A 26867-nucleotide genomic window follows, 5' to 3' on the forward strand; every position below is an offset into this window, starting at 1 on the left:
CACGCAGGCTATAAAAGCAGCAAAGAGTTGCTTTTTATGCTGGCAAAGTAGCACGCTACATTATTTTTAGACATAAGTCACAGTTTTTATTAAGTTACAGGCTGGAAAATTGAAGAGGATTTAGTTCCTCTTGTTTTTATTCATTTCTGTATTTTATGTATATAAGTTTAGATTAGTTATTTATAGTTGGTTTACACAGCTTTGTGTATGTATGTGTACGTATGTGTAATGTGTGTATATAGACACGTGTGTGTGTGTGTGTGTGTGTGTGTGTGTGTGATTTACATTGCTGTGCTTGAGAGCCACCATCTACCGGAACCAAATTCCCTGTATGTGTCTGCACATATACTTGGCCAATAAACACGATTCTGATTTTAAGTAAATCCTTCTGTCAAATAGTGTGATTTGGAATCAGGTAACACTTTATATTACAGCTGAGGCTGGGTAATAAAACAATAAAGATAATAATCGCAAAATAACTTTTTCTCGATGGAAATAGCAGACAAGATTTGTGTCCCAGTTCAAGGATTGCATCCTTCAAAGGCGGATTACATCAAAGCGTGGCGTAGAAGGCAAGATTCATTGCGCCCCAGTGGCAGTGGATCATTTTCTTTTTCAAAACTTTTCAAAATTTATTAAAAAAGAAAAAATAAAAGATGGGAAACAGCCCAAAGAAAGCAGCTGAGAAATAAACTTTTAAAAGTAAGTAATGGGTTTCATACGACTCAGTTATCTAACAGTACAAATAACAAAATGATGAGGAAACTTAAACCTGTGGAGCATGAATCATCAAATTTTTTGAAACTAAATTTTTAATTGTTTAAATTTGATTTTTATTATGTTTTTGCTATATCTGGCTTTTAAAGGTGTTTCAGGGGCTGGAGAGTCACACTGATGATGTAGAAACTTACAGAAACCCATTTATCAAATATAAAACATTCTGCATTACCAATTTACCAATACTGAGTACCAATAACATATCCTAATATGCAGCTTTCACTTTTACCAGGACAAGCCGTTTGTAACATTACGATTTTACCACATTGTAGTTTAAATTTATTGGGATTTTTTAAATTTGTTTCCCCCATTTTCTCCCCCAAAATAGAAAACCTTCAAGGAGGATTTCCAATTTTTTTTCTGGTAAAGGCCTTGGTCTGCGAGTTATCCATCCTGGCTTCTTAAGAGTGAAACATGTAATGCTCCAGAAACATGCTAGAGCATTACCCAAGCCTACTTGTTCCTTCAACTGCTGATGTTGCTGTCAGCTTGGGTTTGCCACATTTATTCGGCTTCTGATGTTTCTCACTGTATCGGGTTGGTTAGCCAGCAGCTTTGTTTTTGTTTTTTACGTCTGGAACTTTTAAGTCCCACAGGATGTTCGCTTTGCTGTCCTTAAATAGTTTGGCGTGTCCCATTGGGACATGGAGACTTCCAACCCAAATTCCACACAGATGTTCTTGTACACTGTCCTAACCTCTTGGTTATGCTTCACTCATATACATCATCTATCTGCTGAGGATACGTCTTGAAGAGTTTGATCTTCCACAACCTCTAGAAACTGCCGGTGACCTTGCCAAACTTGATAACTGGTTTAGGCCTGTGTGACTGAGGTCTAATGGGAAAATTATGGTTCAACAGTGGAAGTGCGCAGGGAGTCATGAGCAGCTTCGGACTGCCCACTGTTGTCAAATGGGGGTAGTGTCAAAAAAATGGTACAAAGCGTCACTAGGTAACTGTTGCTTGTGCTATTGTTGATCCATCAGCTAGCCACAAAGACCTGAAGTGAAAACAAGCAATGAAAAGCAGTCACTGCAGCCACTGTCTGTATTTTTCATGCTGTATTTTTTTTTTTTATCTTTGATGTCTTGTTTTTCTTGTTTTTCCCCATTCCCAGTGAGCTCTGTTACTGCTTCCATTCCTGTTCCGACCAACTTGTCCACTAATTAGCATTTGACCAACACACAGAGCATCATTTATTTCAAGCACCTCTCCATAGGCTCCGTGTGGGCAAATACCTCTGTAAACAGACATAACCGTGGTAGCATAAATTAAGCATGAGGTGCTCCAACTAAACTTCCCAACCCTACAGCAATGGTGTATATCTAATTGAACTTCCCCTACATCTAGAAAAATGCTGTAACATTTTCATGTGGTAGATTAAAGTTAAAAATTGAATATGAATACATCCAACATAACTCTGAGACTGAGTACTTTTGTGCAATCAAGTGATTTACAGACAATAATTTAAACCAACCTGTGACGTGTAGCCTGTCTACGCTGACCTCTATCTTGAGGAACAGGCGACCCCGGCGCTCAGTGTGGTCCGTCCCACACAGGCTCGGCACATTGACCACACACTGTTTGTGCACGTTCATGTCGCAGGCTTGAAAGAGACAGGAAACAGAGACAAACATACAGAGGGTTGACTTCATCTGGAAAGGACTTTGTGTTTGGCTTTTTTTTTTTTTTTGACTTATGCGTGCAGTCATGCAACAATTCATGCTATTGCTAAATGCTAATTTAACACTTGCTGAATTTGAGGTTGAATACTTATATAACAGAAATGTTTAGGGTAAGAGGAGTTACTGTATTTGCATATACTAAAGAAGATGCTGATGTAAAGAACATCTTCTGCCCCTGAAGAAAATATACAAAAAGAATACATTTTCGAGAAGGAGAACCACAACGCAGGAAGATATACAGAATTACTCCAGTTAGCAAAAGATCAAGATTATTTAATAATTGTAAGTTAAACTTTATCCTAAGCTTTGCTGTGCTTACATAGATGCTGGCAAGAAAGTAAGTTGTGTCACTTTCAGACACATACTGACAAAGATAAAGCCCTTAGCTACTCTACTAGTGCAAAGGGGATGCCTGTGAAGCAGTGCAGCTCTTTCAGATAAAACAGTTATACAAGGCTCAAGTTTGGACACCTTTTGTAAGCTCTGTAAGTCAGAATATTTCCACTGAAATATTAATTAGTTTCTCTATGAGTATTGAAGCATGTTGTGTTTAGGCATCACAGTGACAGAGCCCCTCAAAGAGCTGTATGCTGTGCTAACATGACAAAACATTTATTGCAGAGAGTAATCAGAAATGCCTGTTTCAAGTGGTTAAAAGCAGTAATTAAAAGCACCGCTTGCTTTCTCAAATGTGCTGTCTAGTACTTTAACATCAATAAGTAATCACCACATGGATGTGCTATAATCCCTGTGAGCGGATGAGATCACCATTCAGCGGACTAGCAGTGGGTTGGATGTTGTAGGAAATGTGCTGAATCATGTTACAACATGAGCAAAGGCTGCTGGATTCTAATAATTAAAGATGCTCTTTGTCACGAATCAAAAAGGCAGACGAGAAATGTGTTTTTAATTATTAAATTATCGCCCTGGGATGAGCTAGAGTGCCACCTGACTTTCTTACAGCCTTTCTTCCCCTCTATATACTGCACTTTGTCCTCCTCTCTCTAACCCTCCATCCGTCTCTCCTGCTCTCTTCCCTTCCTTCCTCTTCTTGGCAGGCTTGTCAGGCTGACATGCCGAGAGGAGACAAGGAGAGACGAGAGATGGGGAAGCAGCTCGTAATAGCGATGGCCTCCCCACATCAATTTGTTCTGGTGTGCTCCCATTACCATCTGTGATGAGGCCACCACCAGAGACCCACAGATGGATGGACAGAACAAGAGGAAGGGAGAATGAGGCACGGTGATGGATGAAGAGGCTTTGGGGGGAGGAGGGAACAGGAAATGTACAGTGAAGGATATAAAAGTGGGAGAATCTAAAGAGAAATTTGTTGTTGGAGAAGGAAAAAGAGGTGTGGAAGTAAGTGATCAGGGGAAAATACCAGGGACAGTGGAGGGGAAAGGAAGGAAAGAAGTGGAAGGGAAAGGAGACTTTAAATGAGGGAAATATGGTGCCGGATCGGGGTCATACATGCAAAGAAAAGGAAGAAGACTTGAAGGAGGAGCGTGGGTGGAAAGAATGGGAGCACACAGAAGACTCAGCAGGGCAGGATAGTGAATTGTGCCTGGGCTGCAGATGTGTCTGAGTGTAGTACAGTACCAGCCTATTCCCATCTGTTCTCATTAGGTGCGGCTCTAGGACGTAAACCGGCACAGCGTGTTTGACACGGCCGCGCTCTGCACGCTCACATGCACACATGTGAACAAGGTGATACTCACTGTCACATTTCATCCCTTGGTGGATGAGCCCATACAGCAGCGAGCCACAGTGGTCACAGAAGGTTGGACTGCCGTATGTGTGAATCTTGAACTTGTGCTTGCTTCTGGGGTCCTGGGCAACAAAGACAGAAAACAGTAAGATGATTACAGCGAGTCACACCTCATTTCTTTTTATTTTGACTTTCTTTTTCAAAGCGGTCTTGAGCAATAGTTTTTGAAAGTTTAAAGTTTTACTTTGGACATTGGCTGCTTTTTCACTTATTTTCAGTTCAGTCCTTGACCACGACCATTTTCAGAGTATTTTTGTATTTGTTAATCCATTTAACACTGACCCATGAATCATTCAAACATAAAAAAGAAACAAGAACAAATCCAGCAACGAGCTGCCACAGGACCTGAGGGGTGAGTCCACAGCCATCTGTAAAACACAGTGTAGGCTTTGTAATGGTTTGATCCCAAACACACTGCCAATGCAGTAAAAAGCATACATGGATAGAAAAACACATCAGTCATATCAGTCGTGGATTGGTCTCTCCAGATGCTGGATCTCAACATTACTGATGCACTGTGGGATCATCTTAACAGAGAAAAGAACAAAAGGCAGCCGACCCCCAAGAAGAGCTTTGAATGGCCTTAAGGAAGCCTGGAAAACTATTCCTGAAGACAACTTAAGGAAATGACAAGAACGCTGACTAGAAAGTCAGGCTGTGTTAAAGAATAAAGGTGGTCGTATCAAATATCGACTTTCAAGCTTGTTAGAATTGTATAAAATCTTCTTTTGCTTTTATGCGTTTCACTGTATGCTTGTTTCAATAAATCTCTGCACATAGTTCCCCATTTTCCTACCCAATTAAAAAGAAATCAGTGGTAGCTCAAGACTTTGCCACAGTACTGTATGTAACTGATGCTAGGATAGATACAATGTTAACCAGCTTCCTCAACAGTATTGAATACATTGGACATGCCAATTTTTAAGCTTGGAGTTTCTGATCAACTATGACAGCGGCGCTCAGCCTCCAGGCCACGTACCGGTCCGTGAGTCGTTTGGTACCGGGCCGCGAAAGTTGAGGCTTGGGTGTGAAATGTACGGTTTTCAGGGTTTTTATCGCTAACTCTGTTTCCCGGGGTCTTTTCCTGTGTTGTAGTTGTGTGTCTTATTTTGAAAGAAATATTTACACGTTACCATAGCGACCAGAGAGCATTAAGGGGCAGAAAGGAGGATGTTACTCTCAATGTTGTTAGCGCATTTCAGGAGGACGCTGCTAATAAAGTTACACAATTACACAGTGAATTCGCATTTATTATTATATTTACAAAATACCACAGATTTTGACTTGGTTGTACCATTTTATTTTGTTGTATTTGTCTGCGACACCTTAAAGGCCGGTCTGTGAAAATATTGTCAGACATTAAACCGGTCCGTGGCACAAAAAAAAGTTGGGACCGCTGAACTATGACACAAGAATCTTAGAAAAACATGGATTGCAGCTTAAGAATTTCTTTGCAACATGTTAAATCAACATTTCTTCCAATGTGTTCACCAGGTTAGCTAATTTCCACAGTCACCACAAAATAAACATAGCTATAATTAAAGGCCTGCAAATGAGGGTGGATAAACCCCCACCAGCATTGCCTCCATCATTCTGAAATGTGTCAGAGTGGCTGGATGTGTAATTATCCAGGCCACTGACTGAGTAAGTGGGCCCGCATCATTGAAAAATGCCCTTTTCTCCACAAACACGCTAAATCAGATAAACAAGAAAATGACAGAAGAAGAGCGCGAGAGAGATGACAGCAGAGGGAGGGCGGAGGAAAGCCTGTGTGTGAAAGAGGAGGGAGCCGTTAGGGTGTGATTGGCAGGGGAATGACTCAGTGGCGTGAGGGTTCCAGAAAAGTCTAATTAACATGTTCTTCTTTTAGTAAGCATGCCTATTTTTACCCCTTTCCTCCAGCCTTTCTTCGAGGCTTTTCTTGTGAGGAAAAAAAAGACGTAAAAAAAGATGGCGTTTTGGTCAGGCCCTTGTGTCCCGACTGTCTTTTCTCTCGGGTATTCTGCAGACCATTTTTACCTACTTATTGTTGCATGAACACTTCTTCCTCTCCATTATTCAATTGTTGGAACAGTGAATTTATCCTAAAAGAGACTTGCTGAGAGAACTGCAGACACCAGGGACCCAAACAGCAACTGAAGAGAGCTCACATCTCTCTGCTCTCTGTTCCCGTGCCTTTCTTTGTCTTTATCCAGCTTTTTCCTCACTCCTTTCCCCAGCAATCTGTGGACAGGGAGCCCAGGAAGTTTCTTGCTTTTTCTGAAGCTTTTATAGGTTTTCTCTCTTTAACGCTATGTCACTGTCTCTTTGCTTTTGCTCCCACTCTTCTCAGGAGCTAAGGCTGTAATAAAATTGTATTTTTTTCTCATGTACTTGCAGCCCGAGTCTTTAACTCAGGATTGCAGGAAGAGGCAGGGCGTGAAAACATAATGTGTTTAGTAACCTTGGATTCCGAACAATGTACTAGTGAAGGCGCACAGATAAGTGCAGATGCACATCATAACCAAAATCTAATACTTGCACAGGCTCAAACTAATTTCTCTCTCCCTCTCTTTCTGGCTCTCTTTTGAACTGCCTGGCGATCTCTAATAAGCAAGATGATGATATAAGACATCATAACACCATCAGTATCTCAAAATCACCACATACTTGCCCCAAAACCTCTCTTAAAGTTAGAATAGAATAAATTAAGCGTACGTAGCATAACCCACCTGGACTTCCTGCTCAAAACCAATACCAATACCAACATTAGCAGTATCCACAGCACCACCAGATCCCAAAATGTTGATTCTGTTCATCTGGAAGTAGTGTTTTCAGTAGGAAAAATGTTGCATCACTCATCCAAGTGACTTCTTCAGTCTCAGCTGACTGCAGGTTTCCCCAATCTGTTTATAAGATTGGGGAAAATGCTGAAAACGCTACGTCGCTACATCGCTACGTCCAGATGAACAGAATCAACTTTTGGGGATTTACTTACCTGGATGATTGAGCATGCATCAAGAAGCACCACCAAATGTTCATTACAGAAGATGGAAGTGCAGATAAAACCTTCTTTTGGCGAAAGTGACTAATTTGTATTATTTTTTTCAACTAGTATAAACCAATGCAAATCAGGCGATTGCACATTACACACTGTTTGAGACGATCATGAATCATAGAACATGGCTAACACCATTAGCAGGATCTCTCTTGTACAGATGTTTCAGATCTCCAAAAAAGAAGGAAAAAGAACAACAAGTTGTTTCTTTCTTTGTTGTGATTAGGTTTCAAAAACACTAATATGCATAATATTTAAATGTACAAACACTTGAAGAGGCAGCACACTTGGCAGCTTTTGATTGTGGCCCACGCTGTAACACATTTAAAAAATAAAAAAAATCCACAGTTTGGTTGAGTGAACACACAGTTATGGATGTTTTTCATTTTTTCCACCAGAGTCAGAGGGCCCGTGTTGCTTGATGTGAGTATGAGGCACAAAGCCTTAATATCTCAGGGAAACCTTTGCCGTTAGCACTGCATGGCTTTTTCGACTGGCCCGTTCAGCCTTGGGATCCCTATTCACCAGCTGGACCATTGTTTCCACATCACCTTTGAATCAAGCTGCTTTTTTCCGTCTCTCATGGTCTGTCAACTCAGAGGCTGCTAAACAAATCACATGTAGTGGTAAAAGTCACCAGCAGCACACTGTGGTGGCTCTGATCTCATCTGTGTTAGTCTATAACACTATTTTTAAAGTTAAACTGTTTCTCTGGCTTCAACCGGACCGTTTTTCTTTGTTTGCTCTCCCAAAATCTCTATTAGTGTCATTTTATATCCAGTATAAATTCTGAAAATTAAATATTGCCTAAATATTACCTGATGACACCGGCGCGTTCTAATCTTTTCCATCTGGTGATGCAGATAATGAATTAAAACAATCCTGAGCTGTTTCTTTACACAGAGGTTTTTGGCCCTCTGGGCCTTTTAAAAGTGTCAAGTCATTCATCGCTGGGTGCTGAGAGAAACACTGAAAGATATTCGTACTTGCTTTGTTCGCTTAGAAGCAAACATGCACATCAACATCGACTGGAGCTTTCAATAGCGGCGTTCTACAGGTGACTTGTTTGTCTGCTACTCAGTTTTCATTGTTGTTGAAGCCGCTATGAAAAACATGATTCACAGTTCATCAAGAGACAGTCAAAAACGTAAGGAGGTTAGTCACAGAGCCCAGGCACTGGAAAATAAAATTCACAAAACCACGCTTGCATAATGCACAAAATAAAAACATCTGAAAGTATCAAACCTATTTGACAGGTCATCCTTTTAGCCTCAAACACCCTCTCAGTTATTTGAATACAGGACTGTGCTGAGGAAAGGTGTTATCAGATGAACCGCATTAATACTAACAAACAGAGCTGTGGACTTAAAAATGGGAGGTTTGGCTGTGGTGAGTCAAGATGCTTCTGCTGCTGCTGAGTTTCTCAGAGCGTAACAGGTAACAGTAACAATAACTAACAATAATCTATCTATCTATCTATCTATCTATCTATCCACACACGTAAGGTGGAACAGTGGTTGCCTCACAGCAGGAGGATTTGGGTTGAGAATCCACCGGGTGGCTGAGGCCTCTCTGTGTGAAGTCTACACGTTCTCCCCGTGCTTGTGTGGGTTCTCTCCGGGTACTCCAGCTTTCTCCCACAGTCCAAATGCATGTTAGGCTGATTGGTGATTTCAAACTGCCTTGGGATAGACTGGCAACCTGTCCAGGGTGTACCCCACCCCTTGCGTTTGGACATCTGGACTCGCAACCCCGTGACCTTGAACTGGATAAGTGGTTAAGAGGATGGATGGATGGATGGCAAAAAACACTTTTCCAGTTCGGGATGTTTTGGGTAATCATATCCTATACTTTATTCTGCAGAACTGCTCAGATTCGATTGTTTACAACACTCTCGGCACTGTCTGCAGCACATGTGGCAGCAGAGGATGACAGTAGTGTCTCTTCAGTATAAGCTGCTAACCAATTTATGAAATACAGTGCTGGAAAGTTATTAAACAATGACCTCATCATTTACCCTGTCCAAAATAACTCTAGTTGTATGTATAAACATGCATACATGTGTGACTGTAACTAATTTTGTGGAACATAAAGCAATCCATCCATCTTCTTCTCTTTATGCAATTTGGGGGGTCACTGAGGGGCTGTAGCACACCCCAGTGGTCACGGGGTGAGAGGCTGGTTGCCAGACTCACACCCCAGTGGTCACGGGGTGAGAGGCTGGTTGCCAGACTGTTGCAGTGCTAATACAGACAAATGTAGGAAGCGAGGAAGGAACTCGCTTTTCGGGGCTTTGAAGCCGACTGCTGTTTGCTTGCAGACATTCTAGACTATGGTTGCCTGGGTAACCCTCTAATGTATTTACTGCCATTAAACATGTCAATCAACAGTATCCCGCGCTCTGCCTGGAAGTTGAGAAAAGTTAGTCTCACCCATCTTGATCCACGTTGCCAGGTCACTCACTTTCTGCACTTCCACATAGGAAGGCCCCCAGGCAGCTGACAAGTCTAGGATCTTCTTACTATAAAGCAACAGTGCTAAACACAGCAGCACTGTGCTGCCCAATCCTCAGCTGTCAAAAAACATGGCAAGGCTAAAAAAGGGTGGTGCTGCCAGATGGAACAAAAGAAAATCAGTCCGATGCAGCTCAGTCCCAGATGGCTGCAGCGTGTAGTCAGCCATGAATCTCTGCCAGGAATCGTATGACTTTCATGTTGCCTAATCTGACACAGTGATATCAACAGGCAACCTTTTTTAAGTGTTTATATAATTTAAAGTTAAAAGTACTTCCATGGGAAATTTGTCAGGAGAATTGGGACCAACAGCAAAAGGTTCTTTAAGGTTCACCTGGCCCAGGTTAACAGAGAGACACTTTGTGGAGGTTAAGGAAGTTCACCAGACAGGAGGTGTGACCTCAGCCTACTCCATTATCCTGTCAGGTCTGATCTCAGCGCTCCGCTGCAGTCGCAGGTCTCTTACTGGGAAAAGTAGCACGAACCTCCTCGAAGCAAAACTTCGGAACTGAATGTCAGATCTTCGCTTTAACACGAACAGATTGGAGAACTGAAATGGTTTAATGATTTAAGTCAGCAAAGCTCCATCAGGAATTGTTTTTCTGTTCATCATTTTACTTTTTATTTATTTATTTTCTTTATTTGTATTTATGCGCTCCACAATCACACACTAGATAACAGCAAAACGGTCCCCAGACATCACTGGGGGGAATTAAATTCCTCAAAAACACCAACAGAGAAAAACAATGAAACTACAATTAAATTAAAAGACCAGAATCATACTGTGTTTATGCAAGAATGTGCATGCTCGTGTGAGTGCCTGTGTGCATGTTGGAAAAAGGCACCTGGGGTAACAAAGTGAACAACTGTACAGTTGCTATGGTGATAACGGGCTGGAGAAAATGCAGTGATAGATTGAAAGCAGGCAGGAAAAAAAACTAAGAGAAAGAGAGAAGGAGGTTTAATAAAATTAAGCATGTGCTGTGCAACTATGAAGAGAGTCTGGTTAGAAGTAAAGGAACAAGAAGAAGAAAAGAAAGAGTGCCAATCTCATAGCCAGATACACGTGATGAAATGCTCCCTTTTCTTCCAAGCTCAAGGTCAGGTGAAAGAAAGGACTGCGCAGGGTTGTTTTTAGCTGAGAGAATCATCAGTTATTCTCTGCCGGTAGAGTGGAACCCAAAACAACCAGTGTTGTCAAGCTCGCCCAAACAAACACTGCCCAGAGCTTCGGCTGAACAGGCGCTAGTCTGACCCGCGATGGTGAAGGGCACACACTGCTTATTGCACTCTGTGACTGCATTAAAATGAGTGTGCCTCAGTGTTTGTGTGCGCATCTGTCTGTTAGAGTGTGTATGATGGTACGAGCACCAGAAAAACAAAAAGGAGAGAAACCAGCGCAAAAGAAGAATGAATAGAAATAGAAATAATAGAAGGAAAAAAAAGATAGAGGTCTACCAATGTGGAGACAAAGAGAGACACATGGACAAAAAAGGAGAACGATGGCAGAGAGAAAGTTGAGTGGCGTTTGTGTGCGAGTGTGTTTGTGGGTGGGCGGGTTTGTTGCATCAAAGTAATACCAAATCTCCAGGCCAAGAGTTGAGACTTTCCACATTCAAGCCACCGTGGGCTTTAGTGAACTGGCTGGCGTACACAATGCCCAGACAACTATTTACACAGAGGGACGATCCACAGTGACAGTCAAAGTGAATCAAAGGCACAAGAAAACATTTTAAGATGGGATTAAAAGGTATGGAAGCCCAGAGAGGCAAGGGGTGAAAAACTTTTGCAGGAATTATCTTTTATAATGTATTTAGTGTAATTTATTTTGTCTCCGTTATATGTGTTCACTATTTGTTTGTGTTTCTAGTATTTCCTGTGGTTCCCCTGTCTCTGACTGCATGTCTCAGTGTTACTTTAAAGATTAGTTTTCTCTTGTGTCTTGTTTTGATTTCACTTGCTGCTTTTGTTCCTTTGCCTCTGCTGTGATTGTCTGCCAGAGGCGATTTATACTTCTGTGTTAAAGCTACATGCACAAACCCCTCTGAAACCCTGCACTGTAACCTCACGGCCGCCTCCCTGGAAATGTAACCACTCGTCACATCAGTGCAGCCCACCGTTGTGCCTGGCCTGTTTAGGACAGTCAATTTGTCCATTTCCTGCCACTTTTTTCTTTTCTGTGTTAAATCTGCACACTAGGTATGTTGTAATTGTAAACCCCTCTGAAACCTCACATCATAATCCGACTTGGACCTCCAAGGAATTGCAAACATGGCGTCAATATAACGACAAAAAGCGAGGACCCAAAGGGGGGGAGAAATAAATCCCAACATTTTACTTGTTTCTATCACGTCTGGCACCACTTACCAAACACCAGAACACAACCACAAGGTAATTAACACATAGTGCACACCAGCACAAGCATGAACGTCAGCCATTCATGTGATGAATAGTAATGACAATGATGTGGGAAGCTTGCATAGCTCATGTGGCCGACGTCACGCTGGAAGATTCATCGTAAAAGTCTAAATCAAACATGAGTTTCACTGGAGGTCTCAGGCCCACAGATCAAGAAAACAGCTGGCAACTGGTCGCTAGAAGGGGGGGGAAAAAAGCATGTTTCAGCTGCAGAGAAGGTGCTGCATCAAGAACCCCCTTGGTACCTTTGGTTGCTTGCAGGTTGCTAGCGACTTTCTCAGGGAAAACTCGCCAACTACTCAACGAGTAAATGTAAACAGACACCATTCGCATTCAAAGTAAAAGCTGAGCCTTTTGAAATCTAAGTTACCACTTAACGTGTATACCCCTACTTGCCAAACGGTGGGGATAAACACCCTTCTCTTTAGTGGTTGCCATGGAGTCGCAGACCAGTCTTTAGGCTTGTGTGACTGAATTGCGTTCACCTGTCTCTTGTTCCCACTCCAGGGTTATAATCCTGTCTTTCCTCTCGTCTTTGTCAGAGCATCATTGTTGAGTTTCCCCTCTTCCTGTTCCCCGTGCTCCTACACATACTCTAGAGTCATCAGAACTCTCCAGAATCATACCACATATTAAAACAAATGGAATAAAGATTTGGACTGAGAAATATATGCTTCATCATGGGTTCTTTTAGGATTTCTAGTCATCGTGAGTAAAATAAATTACAGTTCTAGTACTGCCATGTCAAATACGATCACCAAACCGTAACTTGTCTACCAGTTCACACTGACTTTATCCCTCTTTCTCATTCACCCATGCATAAAACACGCACACACTTAGCTATACAGATACAAACCCTGACAGCCACCCGAGTCCTGGGGTGGGGTTTTGCTTCAAGCAATCAATCGTATCACAGGGACTAATCTGTCATCACTGATAAAAACAATAATGAAGCCGTGACTCAGTATGAAAGAAAAAGAAGACAGAGGACAGAGGGCGGCAGAGCTGACACGAGCTATATCAACAGCAGAAAAACTACTTGAGACGAGCAGAATAAGACTTAGAGAGAAGGAGGTCAGGCGATAAAAGGGGGGAAAAAAACCCAAAACTTGTCAAAGGTCATTGAAAACTAGAAAGCGCTGCTGATTTAAAAACAGCATAATGAGTTGCTCTTTATCATGTCGCCGCTTTTATTATCTCCCAGCTAACGTTTCACCCATCAAAGAAGACTCACAGTGACAACTGTGCATGCATTTGCTGTCTCCGGGTTCATCTGTATCTTCAAATCATGCTTGTAAAGGTACCTCTATCCATCACTGATTTAATTAGAGCTATCCCATCTCTCTCTCTCTCCACCTGCAGCTCCTGAGTGTTTACTGGACCATTGTTATCAGACTATCCCTCTGTAAGCCGCATTATGTTAAAGACCGATTTACAGCCAGGCAATCCAAAGTGGAAATTTTTAAACAGATACTGGAGGATATTTGTATTTAAAAAATGTTAGCCCCGAGGTTGCTTCATGGAGACTTTATTTTGCAGTATTTTGCCATTTCCGAGCTCCCTGATGTTATATGAAGTGATGGAGTGTAAGGGTGTTTTCACCCCATGGCCTGCCTGTTCCAGCGGCAGCATAATACACGTCTCGTCAATGCGTCGTTTGTTGTGTGCCTCCTCTGATTACATGCCTTTCTGGTCTTTTTAGAGATTCAAACATCAAAAAGCATTAGTATATCATGGTTCTCGCATACATGAAAGGATGCACTGCTGCATGCGTTCACGCAGGCACACAGACACACACCGGGAGTGTGCGAACAAGCTCATTAGTGAGGAATGGTACAGAGAGCAATGAGAGCAACTTTCCAGTGATTCTTTAATATGAATTGTGCAGTTGGATATCTAGCTGAAGCCATGAGAAGACTTATTAGTCTTGAGCGTCTCATATGGCTTATGGTGCACAGCAGTGAAATTACCAGAACAGTCATAGAAACATAATCCGTTAAAAAAAGATGTTTCAAAAGTGAAATTACAAATTCTGAAGAAAACTGTTGGTTTGTATTAGGTTATTTATACATCAGGTTTTCTTCTTTATTACTATTTCGGTATCATTTTCTTGTTGTAGATGATTGATGTGGTGAGAAGAGTTTAAAATAACAGCCTGATTAACAGACCATCAACCTGGCAATTACCAGTCTTCCCCCATACTTCCGGGTCTACTTTTATAGCATTATTATACACCCAGCCTCCAGTTAATTACATGCACCTATCCAAGGTGCATGTAATAATCTGAAAGAGCAGCGCTGCAATAAAATGCTTTTCTAAAAAGCTTTATAAAAAGCTATAATGTAGAAGTTAAGCACCTCTAAAACAAATTTAAACTTCAGGTTGCTGTTCCTGATTAAGGAACTCTTAATCTGTTTTCAAAAAAGCAAAATAAAAAGGAGAAGAGAAGAAAAAGCAGATTACAGAGATTATATTGTGTGGAAGTGTCGTCATTTCTGTAGTTATCCACGGTGATCACATAGTTAACCACACCCTGATGACTACAATCCTACAGTGCTTCAGTAATGTTGAGGTCTGGGCTCTGAGGAGGCCAATCCATGACTGATAGTGTTGCAGTGTGCTTTTTTTTATCCAGGTATGCCTTTACTGCATTGGGAGCATGTTTGAGATCACTGACATGCTGAGAATTGAAGCTGTTGCCAATCAGATGCATTCCAGGTAGTTTTGCATAGTGCTAATGATAATTTTCTATATTCATAAATTCCATAAATTCTGAGAAGATCCTTAACACCACTGACTGGAGCCCTAAACCATTACAGAGCCTCTGCAGTGTTTTACAGTTGTACCTCTCGTCTGACCTCTAAACACAACACTCAAGCACATCTTGGTTGGTTGTAGGACTAGCCTTACTCAGGGCTGATACATATGGAAACACAACCAGGTTCTCAGGTGTCTAGCCGAGAAAGTTGAGCCCAAAAGAAAATCCATCATCGCTCAACCTTTCATAAACCAAGAGGAGCGTCAGTTTTCATCAACATTTGTCCGGGAAGGAGACAAGCTGAGGACAAGCCCCTCAAACCCAGATCTGGGCCCACTGAAGGTTGCCAGGGATTGGCAGATGCAAACAGACTTGGAACAGAGGCTAATTTTTCCCCACAGAGATCGTAACAACAACTTTAAATAATTTCCCCCAGGGATCAATAAAGTATTCTGATTCTGATTCTGATTTGCGACCAGACCTCGTCCTTTGGTCTAACTCCCAAAAACTTGCGTACATCACTGAGCTGACGGTACCATGGGAGGAAGCAATTGAGGAAGCGTTTGAGTGTAAGAAGCTGCGGTATGCCAACTTGGCAGCTGAGGCAGAGGACAGAGGCTGGAAGATCAAGGTGGAAGTGGGGTGCAGGGGCTTTGTTGCCAGTACAACAGCAAAACTGCTTAGAGAGATTGGGATCAGAGGACAGGCGCAACGGCAGGCTATAAGAAAACTAGCTAACACTGCTGAGAGGACCAGTCACTGGCTATGGTTAAAAAGGGCTGACATCACTTGGGCAGCTAAGGCAGTCAGCTAACCGCGAGAGAAAAGAAATATTCCGCTCTTTTCCCCTCTGCTCTTCTTCCCTTTTCTGGGAGGCAGTGGGGAGGTAGAGCGTACAGCCCGATCCAGCGGGGAGGTGTGGGAAGCCAGATCGGGCGCCCCTTTCCGGCTCTCCTCTCTGCTCTCTCCTATCTTGTCCCTCTTGTCTTACTTCTCTCTATCACCTTTTGGGTCTGCCATTACATTTTATATTCTTTTATTCTATTATATTTTATATTCTTCACTGTTTTGTCCAGTTTCCTCAAATTGTCTTAAGGATGCACTGCACACCATGCTGAGACAGGGCTGTGCGATATGACCAAAATCTCATATCCCGATATAAGACATTTATCGTCCTGACAACGATATAAATCACAAAAATGTAACATTTTCTGTAAATTCTGTGACTCTTGGGCAACTCGACTTGCGTGAAGTGTTTTCAGCTGGGCATCCTTTACCTGGAGTCCAGTGTTTTAACCGATGCATGAAACTGTACATTTTTAGACATAAGTTGTAACGGCCACCACTTTCTTTCGAAGTTTGAGTCTAAGGCTTATTTTTTAGCACCTGATGTCTCTGAATTTTGCTTCTCATCTGTAAACTCTCTGCATACTCTTTCACATGATTCAGATTATTTGGAAAAGTCTCAACAGGAGCTTGAGCTTTATTGTGAAAGTGTTACGTGAAAAACAAACAAGCGGACGGCAGAGCCACGCGATGGTTTTACCATCATTGTTGCTAACGACAGCACGTAAAAACAGGCGCTTGTCTGTCCGCACTGTTGTTATATTAAATATAAGAGAAAGAGAGAACTTTAAGAAATTAATATAGCCACTACAGTGACCATCAAAAGCTGAAAATATATTGCTGTAAACAGTTTATTTTACGAAACAAACAATAGCGTAATAGGAAACGATAGACGTTTTTATATCGTCATCTGATATATATATCGTTATATCGAACAGCCCTATGCTGAGATATGTAAAAGTTTTTGCTAATAGTTCTTTATCCTGTTGGTCCAAAAAAATTTATATTTTATACCTGTGTTGTCTTTGTCATTATCTGCACATTTATGCAGCCAATGTCCAAAGAAACCATTTTTTTTAAAAGTGCTCCTTGGATACAAAGGACCTTTGCAAAACCTTTGCATAGTACTGTAAATAGGAGGATTAAAGGATCAAAAACAGCTTAGACTGGACTGTCCCACCTCAAGTTGGTAGAACAAGGCAGCCACTCATCTTGGAAACTAAATACAGCCACTGTTCACAAGTGATCCTTGCAAATGTCTGCTCCCTATATATCTTCACTTGTTTTACCAAGGCATAATGCATCACAGATGATGCCTCAGAAATATTCACAGGAAATTTATCACGAACGACAGAGCCATCACACGCTCGTTACACTCATAATTGTAGAACTATTGATCGTGTCCTCAATCCACGCTTCACATTACTGCCTGGTTGGAGATGAACAAACTGCCTCATTGACTCTGTTGTATATAGTATAAGGCTGTATGTGAGGCCAGGGCACTGATGATATTTATGAATATGAGCAAGTTTAAAATGACAACAAAGCACGGCTCAAGTTTGTCAGTTTCAAATAGAAACGTCATTGCAAATGAAAGCATTCTGTTTTTAAACACATATAAGACCAAATTTTACTTAAGAACTAAATGTGTAGACACACACACAGATAAAACACACAGAGTAAAATGAGTACAGAGTAAAATCAAACCGAGCAGACACAGGTGTTCGGCCCTTAATCCTTTCCCGTTGCTATCTAATTAGCAGATCTAGTGTTGAGATCCATTCAAACTGCACCTCTGAGCCGCGCACACGCTTTCATCACAACCCAACTTTCATCATCAAACAGAGCGTTTAATTAGATTGACTAGGGTATGAGGCCTGCTTTTATATGCGCGTGGGTTGCCCTTTCTGTGGCATGAACTGTAGCTACAGTCCTTTGTTGCTTCAATTCGCACAAAGGCCAAAGCGGGGTCTTTAACCTGTGAGAGTATCATCACTTCCTGTTTGCGCCTCCATATGACTAGGGGTCTCTGCGGCAGCAGTTATCAGGCTCCATTAGGAGACACTGGTGGCGATAGCTCCATCTCGGCTCATTGGTAATTGAGCTAAATGGCTGTGAGAGAGGATGAGTTGTTCAGAGGATAGTTGACTTTGTCGAGAGGTAGTGGAGAATCCCACTTAGTGTAACAGAAATCCACTGTGCCTATATCTGGCCTGCACTTGTGCCTACATGCAATATGTAAACACAGACAACTACTGCTTCAGCACATCGAGGACTGTGGTGAGGACAGGTTGACTGATGCAGTCCAGTAGGAGTCTCTGATGATGTTTGCAGACTATATGTTAGATTGCTGTGTTGTGGGTTTTAGAGAAGACAGTATTAACCAAAAGACAGGAGGCCAAACTGGAGGTGGCAGAGTTTAAGATTTTCATTGGGAGTGATCAGGTACATCGGGGGGACAGCTCAGGTTGAGTCAATCTGGAGACAGACTTAGAGATGTAAGGTTGAAATGATTCGGACATGTGCAGAAGAGGGATAGCGGATATATTAGACAAAGGGCGTTGAAGATGGAGCTGCCAGGCAGGAGGAAAAGAGGAAGACCTCAGAGAAGATTCAGGATTGGTGTGACAGAGGAGGATGGAAGATACAGGAAGACATGGAGGCAGATGATCTGTTGTGGTGACCCCTAATAGGAACAGCTAAAAGAAGAAGAACAAAGGCGGAGATATGTCCAATATCTTCTGAGTTCACATTGTTATTCTATTATTGAACATTAGGGAACCAATTCCATCCCTGGAATGAGCCCTCTGAAGGGCACATTATCTCCAACGTCACTTTTTTTTCTCGATAGCTGTTGCAGCATCTTCCTCTGTATAATTTGGGAATCCCATGTCTTCGACCTGAACGTCACCAGTCGCACCACCTGCACAAGGTTACAAAAATTGAGAAGTGTGCGACCAGCCGAAACACCACCAAAGCGTGGCCCCCATCAGTGAATGTGGAGTCACATAAGCAGTGGGTATAGTTGTAAAAAGAAAAAGAAAAAAAGAAAAGCTGAGCACATGAAATAAACTGCTCCCATACCTAAATAAGCAAACGGTTCTTTCTGTGAAATTTTCATGAACACTTCCAGTTATTTAAAATAACATAAGAGAGGAGTCTCTAAATAAAAGGTGCACCAGCAACAATGCCAAGAATCAGAGTCGCTCTGCCTTTTGTCTTTAAACAGATAGTACCATGTCCAATCAGTAAACACAACAGTGCTGTGCTGGGACAAAAAAGAAAAGACCTTTAGAGTGCAGGTAGAGCTAAAAATAATCCAGTAATAAGCAGACAATTCAAAAATAAAGGAGTTTTGGGAAGAGGTTGGAGCAATCATAAAGGAGATTTTGTCAATTAAACTTGTGATGGATCCCAAACTTTTCCTACTGGGATTATATCCTGTAGGGTGTAACATAGATCATTTTGAAAAAATCTTCATAAACATGGGAATACTACAAGCAAAGAGAGTGATAGCTCTAACGTGGAGGAGTCTTGGCAAACCAAGTATTTCACATTGGTTCAAAGAATTGTCTTTATGTTTACCATTAGAGAAAATTACATATACTCTAAAAGATAAACAAGAAATTTTCCAGAAAATTTGGGGGCGCTACATCCAGTATATTGGGAATAAAGATCTATCTGGTTTACTGTGTGAGACAGGGACAGCCTAGCTATTCCCTGTACAGGACCACAACCATATGCTGCAATCTGAAAATTATTCTTTAAAATCTGTCAGAGGTCTCATGGACTCAAGTGCTTTCATTGAATGTACCTTGTGTTTCGTTTATTGTGTAAATTTGTTTGTGTATGTACTTTATATATGTATATATGTAAAACTTTAATAAACATAATGTTAAAAAAAAAAAAGCAGACAATTAGTTACTGGCTCAGAATATCTATCAAACTGTCTCTCACTGTTTGCTGCCAGCACTTCCCTCTTAGATCATTTTAATTTAATAATAATTGATTTAATGATGAGTCTTCTTCTTTTTCTTCTTCTTCTGTCTGTTATCTGTTGTTGCTGTTACCCGTTTCTCATTCGTCACAGCAGACTCAACTGTGTAATATACTGAGTCAAACAGCGCCCCTCTATAGATGTGTGGTGAAAGATTGTATTACATTCCCAAAAAGATAAGCAGGGAGCTGAGTTTGCTTCGCTTGGAAAATAAAAACTAAAAACAATCAGACCAATTAAGTCATACCACTGCGTCAGCTGCATTTTTACTGGCTGACTTGCTTCTGCTGAGGGTTCCTGCTCACTCAGCAAGTACGGACTTTATCAACGTTAAAGAATAAAATAAACGTGTCAGAAGAAGACTTGTGGACAGGATGGACTTTTCAGCTTTAGTGTGGATTTGTTCAACACAGTTATCACAAACAAACGCCACCCTCTTCAAATAGGGTGAGGGACAAGCACACCCCTTTTACTCTGTGTCTGGACACAGAAAACATACACAGATGAATATTTTTTATGTAAAATTATTTATGAGTGATTACAAATGTAAAAACAATCTTGTTTTATTATCATAACAAGTGAAAAACCCCAGAGCATCCCTGATGAACAAATTATGACTCTGATAATATAGTTGAACAACGTTTCTCCCACCTCTTTACTTTTTTTAATTTTTATTTAGTGGCATACTAACATATCGACTGATATATTGGCCCTGCAGATGTACAATGTCAGGCTCTGGCTGACTGAATTGCTCATGTATCCATGCTTGCAGTTTTGCATATAGAGTCTTGGCTGGATTTAGCTGCATGTGTTAGTCTACTGAAGCAGTACTTTTAATACGGCTGTATACACACAGAAAACTAGCATAGTGGGCGGCAGCTGTAGGTTACCTGAACAGATTGTGACTATTTACAGCCTTGGCAAGTTTATTATTGTTGTTAGCCTGTTCTGTTGGGCACTGAACATTTGTTATAGTTTTAAATGATAAGGAAGCCTGAACAGGATTTTTGTATATCAGGGAAATAAAACAGAGTTACTAAGTCCTTTCTTTTAATACATTATCACAGAGAGGATGTGTTATGCATGCCAGTGAACTTGGATAACAAGGCATGTGCCAGTCTTGAATCTGTATGGTGCCGTTTTGTGTAAAATGCAATCCAATAGATGGGGGTTAGTGTTTCAAAATACCCACACAACCAGACTGGTTTAAATTGGCTTACCAAGTCTCAGAAAAGGCCAGCTGTTACAATAAAGTCATAAAAGTTTAAGAAAAGGGGAAAGTTACAAAACTTTTCAGGTCATCTATCACCTGGCTTCCCACAATGTTTTATAGCAGCCCCCACTTTTACCCTAGTTCCCCTGGTGTGTTTATTAAAGCTTTCACTTGCAGGAGAACAGGACAACTGGCTGTTAACATACCTGCCCGTTAATCACTGCAACATCGCCACTGAATCCAAGCAGGACGGGCCCCAGGTGGCCATCTCACACGGAAACTATATTTAACCATCGCACAATATAAACAACAGAAAAGAAGAAGCTGCACTTTCACAACTAAGGAGAGTGTACACATGTTCATGTGTGAACACACACACACACACTCTTTCTAAACACAAAGTACTATTTTCTGTAGGAGGCACAATAAAAATACAGGTATCCAATCCTATTTGTCACTCAAATGAACGACTGAAAATGGCTATAACCGATATTTTTATAATAACTAAGCATAAAATGTAATAGAGAAAACAATGTGACAGTGTGAAAGGGGTCGCTCATAGTGATGAACCTGCAGAAAATGATGAATCTGTATCTCATCTTTGCTTTACAGAGATTTATACACAGATTCATCTCTTTGTTTCTTTGCCCTGATGCAAAGTCACCGTTGTGGTTTACTGGCAGTGTGTTGGTTTCTCATCTCCAGGCAAAGCTCTAAAAACACCGTGCACCACAAACGCTGAGCAGACACAGTCAACATCTAGCTGGGTACTAGTTTCTAATACCTGCCTACATGATGAGCACAAGGGCAGCCCGCATGTAACAGTGAATATATAAGTATAAGAATATAAGACTGCAGATTACAAGTCACTTTAGAATTGACTGACACAAAAGCATATTGAAGCCCAGAGAACTGTACTTTAGTACAATGCACACAAAAAAACAGATATTTTGTTTTGTTTGAACAGTTTTTGAAAATTTAATATTTACCTAAAATGCCTTTGCATTAACGGCACTTGGTCTTCAGCAGAGAACTGGAATGCAGTTTAATAAATTAAAAGAAAAAGTTATTATCTTCCCTGTAATTGAATAAAACCTGGGTCACCACAGTGATTATATTTCATGAAAAATGCTTAAGATACACATACAAATCCATTACAGACTGTTGTATATATATGGGATTTAAAGTAAAGAAAAAATCTGCTTTACATTTTCTAAAGCGAAGAGAATTCTGATCTAGTTTGTCGTGTGTTTGACATGTAAATGTGTAAACAGATGCTCTGTTTGTCCTTCCTTATGCTGGCTGTGTGTGTGTACTAAACCCTGTGACATTCAGGCTGTGTGTGTGTGTGTGTGTGTGTGTGTGTGTGTGTGTGTGTGTGTGTGTGTGTGTGTGTGTGTGTGTGTGTGTGTGTTTGCGATCATCTTGCATGCACTAACATGTGTGAGTGAGGATTATGTCAGATGCCCTGTAGCTGGCAGAGAGACCACTTTGGCCCCTGATGTTTCTGTCCAGCGTCCAAAAAGCTGATGATTAGCGCCGCGCCACTTGATTGTCTATGTGCGTACCATTTACTCTCTGCAATTACATAAGCAACACAGCTGTTCTCTGCATCTTTGTCTTTCCTCAGTACAACTGCTGAATGTGCAGCTCTCCTCCCAACCACACTGCTGCCATATCCAGCTTACAAATGACCGGCTAACTGAAAGCTTTCAGGTCATCTAAGAGTTATGCATCATAAGGATGAAGCCAAAAGATCAACAGCTGTCAGTGGGGTTTTAATCCACGAGGTGTTAGAGATATGGGAACATCCTCAGCTGGCTTATGCATACGTGATTAGATGTAGGGGCATATCACTGGTGATATGAAATGAACCCTTGACCTATGCCTTTGCACTCTACTAGAGATAGATCTGCAGTTATAGATGTTATATATGTTCTGATCCTTAGATATGTTTTGTTATTTGAGAATAGCATATTTTATTTATAGCCCACTCTTTTTCAGTGAACCAGAGATAATTGGGCAACTGACTCAAAATGTCACATCAGCCTTAGACTCCCCTCGAACATCCCATTCTAGGTCAGCCTGACCTTTTGCCACTTCTAGAATGACTCTCTTTCTGTCTTTGTTCTTTCCTATAACAATAAATGACCCTGCCTTCCCCTTGTCTGTATATGTTTGGGTTCACCAGTTCTGCACAGCCCAGAAGCGTATTTCATAGGTAGGTAATGGTTGTTTGTTTGTTACATCTTCATCAGTTAAGCAGGCAAAAGGTCTAAAGTTGAATATATGTATGGGTATTTGCATTTTTAAGGCGTCTGCTTACGACGAACCTGGTGTGCGCGTTTCGAAAGGCAGAACTTTTAGTTTTAAGGCAAACATTCTCCATTTCCAGCTTGTGTTGCCTCTTTTACGGTTTCACAGCTGAACGAGTCGCTGCCAAGTGTTTGCAGACAACTCTGTCTTCCATGCAAACTACTGGTAACCGCGGCAACCTGCTAATAGCCAAAGCAATCACAAGGAGGTTTTCAGTGCAACAACATATCACTCTTGGCAACCAATTTCATTCTCGCTAAAGCTAGCAACCACTTTCCAACCTTTGTCTAGCAGCTAGTTGTTACCAGGGGGGCACTGACTAGTCTCTTGCACTGAATTAATGAGGCAAATAATTTCACAACAGTTACCAGTGACTGCCTCCAACAGTTGCTAGATGATTGCAGAGTGGTCTCTAGGCCTAAAGCAAATCCATTACATACAGAACATGCTTGTGAAGCCATTTACAGAAGATAACAGTGGCAGATGATCACAGAATTCTTTCCATTATACAATAAAAAATACTGGGAATTATCAGTGTTACTTCTCAGCCTCCCAGTAGACTCACGTACGGTATCAATTTGAAAATCCTACAGTATGTCACCTTGTTTTTGAGTTATCGCATTCACAAGGTTTTCAGAAAACTTGACCTCTGACCTTGACCCTGAAAACTAAAGGGTAAAAAAGTTCCAAAAACCTTAACAACATCCAACCAAGTGAAAAACACAGGAGGTAAGTACTGTACTAAGTCCACCAAAATGTTACCACAACATAATTTTTCATAGGATCTAAAACCATTAAGACCAGGTTACAGCTAAAGTATACAAACATTTTAGATACTTGATCATAATTTTTGGTCTCAGTGAGGGATATTTCACTCTGCCTAATTTAGCTAATAATTTATGTTTATTAGATGTTTGTTAAATGTTTAATCTCTGTTTGGTGTAGATTTATTTTTTTACTGTGTAGATTCTATCAGTACAACAATACCTTTCCTTTTAGCAATCATTATCCATCACTACTGATTTCTACAGATCTTTTTTCATACATCTTACAGCAAACTACATCTGTATCTGTTTTCACACATGAACTCCTAACAATTTTGGAAGAGTGAGGCCAGGAAATTGTGTTCATTTTTTCTTTCTCACACATAGCACAGAGCAGATGATAGACCCGGTCTCACTCTCTGGAAGATTGGTTTGGGATGAGGTGATGTAGAGTGTGCGAATGCTGGGTAGCTTTTATCAGAGCTGTTCTCACATCAGCTGTGAGAATAGTGGATGATCACTAAGGAGCTATCAGGTTAAAAAGATACATCAGCAGTTTTGAACTCGGGAAAAAGAATGCTGATGTGAAAATGTCACATTGAACTTTAGAAATCTGTGACTCTACAACTGACACACACAGTTAATCAAGAAAATAATTATTGAACTAATCAATATTTTTGAATGCCACTGTCAATTTTTTTCCTTTTAACAATATGGACTTGGAGTCTTGGTTCAGTAGCTAACCCTCCAATCTATTGCATGAGGTGTGATCGCCTTAATATTTCAAAGATAAATAATTATTGGCATTCTTAGATGACACACACATGACACATTATCAACCCACTCATGACACAAATATCCAATTGCGCAGCTCTTGTGTGAGCGCATGAATATTTCAGACATCGATGTTAATACTCTACGGCTGAGCTCATCGATTATTTGTCAAGGTGGGGAAAGCGGCAGCGCCTGCTCAGACTTGATTGTGATTCAGATATTTGGAGACTATTAGAGGCTATTCTTGTCAAGCTGGGTGTCTTAGACAGGGCTGACTAATGATCCAATGGTCTCAGCCACAGCAGGAGGGATCAGTGACAGCTTAATGAGGCCACAGGGCTTCTGTGCTTACAGTGACAGAGGGAAAAGGAGGAATGTGGTGTGATGGGAGGTGTGGAGGGGGCAAAGGAAGGTAAAAGTAGTAGTGAGTAGAGACGAGATGTTTTGTAAAACCAGATAAGAAAAACAAGTTCAAGGCAAAACAGAAAAAAGTCTGGAAGAAGATAAATGAGAAAGTAGTTAGTATGCAATTTGAAAGAATGCACGGTGTAAGGTGTCCCACTGACGTCCTCCCACTCCTGAAAAGCCTGGGATTCACTCTTATGGAGGATCCCCAACAGCTCGGTGCATTTAAAGTGACAACTCAAGCGGGTGGTTTTTGTCTCCTGTGTATCCTCCTCCTCATCTTCCTGTGTTGGTGTTGGATGAGTCACCCACAGTAATAGTTAGGGAGGGTTGTGTTGCTCCTCTCGTCACTGCTCGAGATGGGGCCACCGTGGGGTGTAGGGCCTGCATCAGCATGTTTGCACCGACTGGCAGAGGAAGTTGGCAACCAAGAAAATAACAGGTTAGGTTGAAAGCAAGGGAAAACAACAGTGCGAGCAGGTGAACACCAAGCTGAAATGTTATGAGCAGTCACACATGAAGCGAATAACATGCTATGACTGGGTGCAAGAGAAACTGGCCAGTGTGCAACTGTGACGAGAGACAAATAGCAATGGCCACCTAATTTTGTGTCCATGTCAGGTGCTCATGGTTAGCAGACGTAAGCACATACTGAAACAAGTCTGTAGCCTAGGAGGAGGGACCTAACGATGAGGCGCAACGCTGCAGCAGCAGCACTGCTTAAAGTATCAGCTGCTGCTGTCCTGGTGAGATATAAAAGTCGTGCATAGTCCATGCCCAAAAACCCTAAATCAAGGGTGTCACTCTCATTTGACATCATACAGCCGACTTTGATTTTAAGGGGGCCGGACCTGTGAAACTACATGACAAATGTGTAAAATTACAGAAAAATATCTGGTAGTTTGTTGCCCATACTGTCCTGTAATTTTAAAATAAAGTTTTAGTTAATTTAGAAAACAAATCTCTTTTTTTCCCCTTCTGCTGTGGATTCACTGTAAAAAAAAAAAAAGAAGAAGAAGAAAAAAAAAAAAGGAACATTTCTGTGATTTCCAAAGCTGACCAGTGGGCCCAAGTGGAGTCTTTGCCAGGCCGATTCTGGCCCCCAGGCCATATGTTTGACAACTCCGTCCTAGATTTGGAAGGACTCCAAAATGTAATCATTTTTTAAGTCGTGCCAAGCCCCACCTTTGGTAGAAGTTTCATGCTAATATGTCCATAACTTTTTGAGTAAACCTGCTAAAAACCATCAAACAGGCAGACAAACTGAACCAATCATGAAATCTCCAGGGCACGGTGGAGTGAAATTAACTTGCACCATTAAAGCAGCATTAGCCACTTTCCTTAAAGTTATTTGTGTTTGCCCATGACCCACACATCTGTAAAGCAGGGGTTAGTTAAATGAAAATATAGTGACCGAAATTAAATTTAAAATGAATCTCAAGAGAAATAAGGTATAAAAAAAAAATCACCATAAGAGGCTGACCGAAATCACTATCATCATCTACTGCCACAACCGCACCCTGACGAGAACTAATTTTATTCACATCTTTGGCCATTTATTTGGCCATGACACCTTTGTTCTAAAAAGAGATCCAG

At 41.2% G+C, this 26867-nt stretch overlaps 1 protein-coding gene across 2 annotated transcripts in view; it reads right to left on the reverse strand.

Annotated features, from left to right (window-relative positions):
• prkcab (protein kinase C, alpha, b) overlaps positions 1–26867 on the reverse strand; it is a 117929-nt gene that overhangs the window by 34844 nt on the left and 56218 nt on the right. For both annotated transcript variants that reach the window (XM_026165054.1, XM_026165053.1), the window contains exons 4-5: positions 4181–4292; positions 2255–2383 (exon numbers count right to left, since the gene is read on the reverse strand). In XM_026165054.1, coding sequence (XP_026020839.1) covers positions 2255–2383; positions 4181–4292 — 241 coding nt within the window. The remainder of the gene's footprint in view (positions 1–2254; positions 2384–4180; positions 4293–26867) is intronic.

The sequence above is a fragment of the Astatotilapia calliptera genome, chromosome 4 (genome assembly GCF_900246225.1).
Source record: "Astatotilapia calliptera chromosome 4, fAstCal1.2, whole genome shotgun sequence".
Lineage (NCBI taxonomy): Eukaryota > Metazoa > Chordata > Actinopteri > Cichliformes > Cichlidae > Astatotilapia > Astatotilapia calliptera.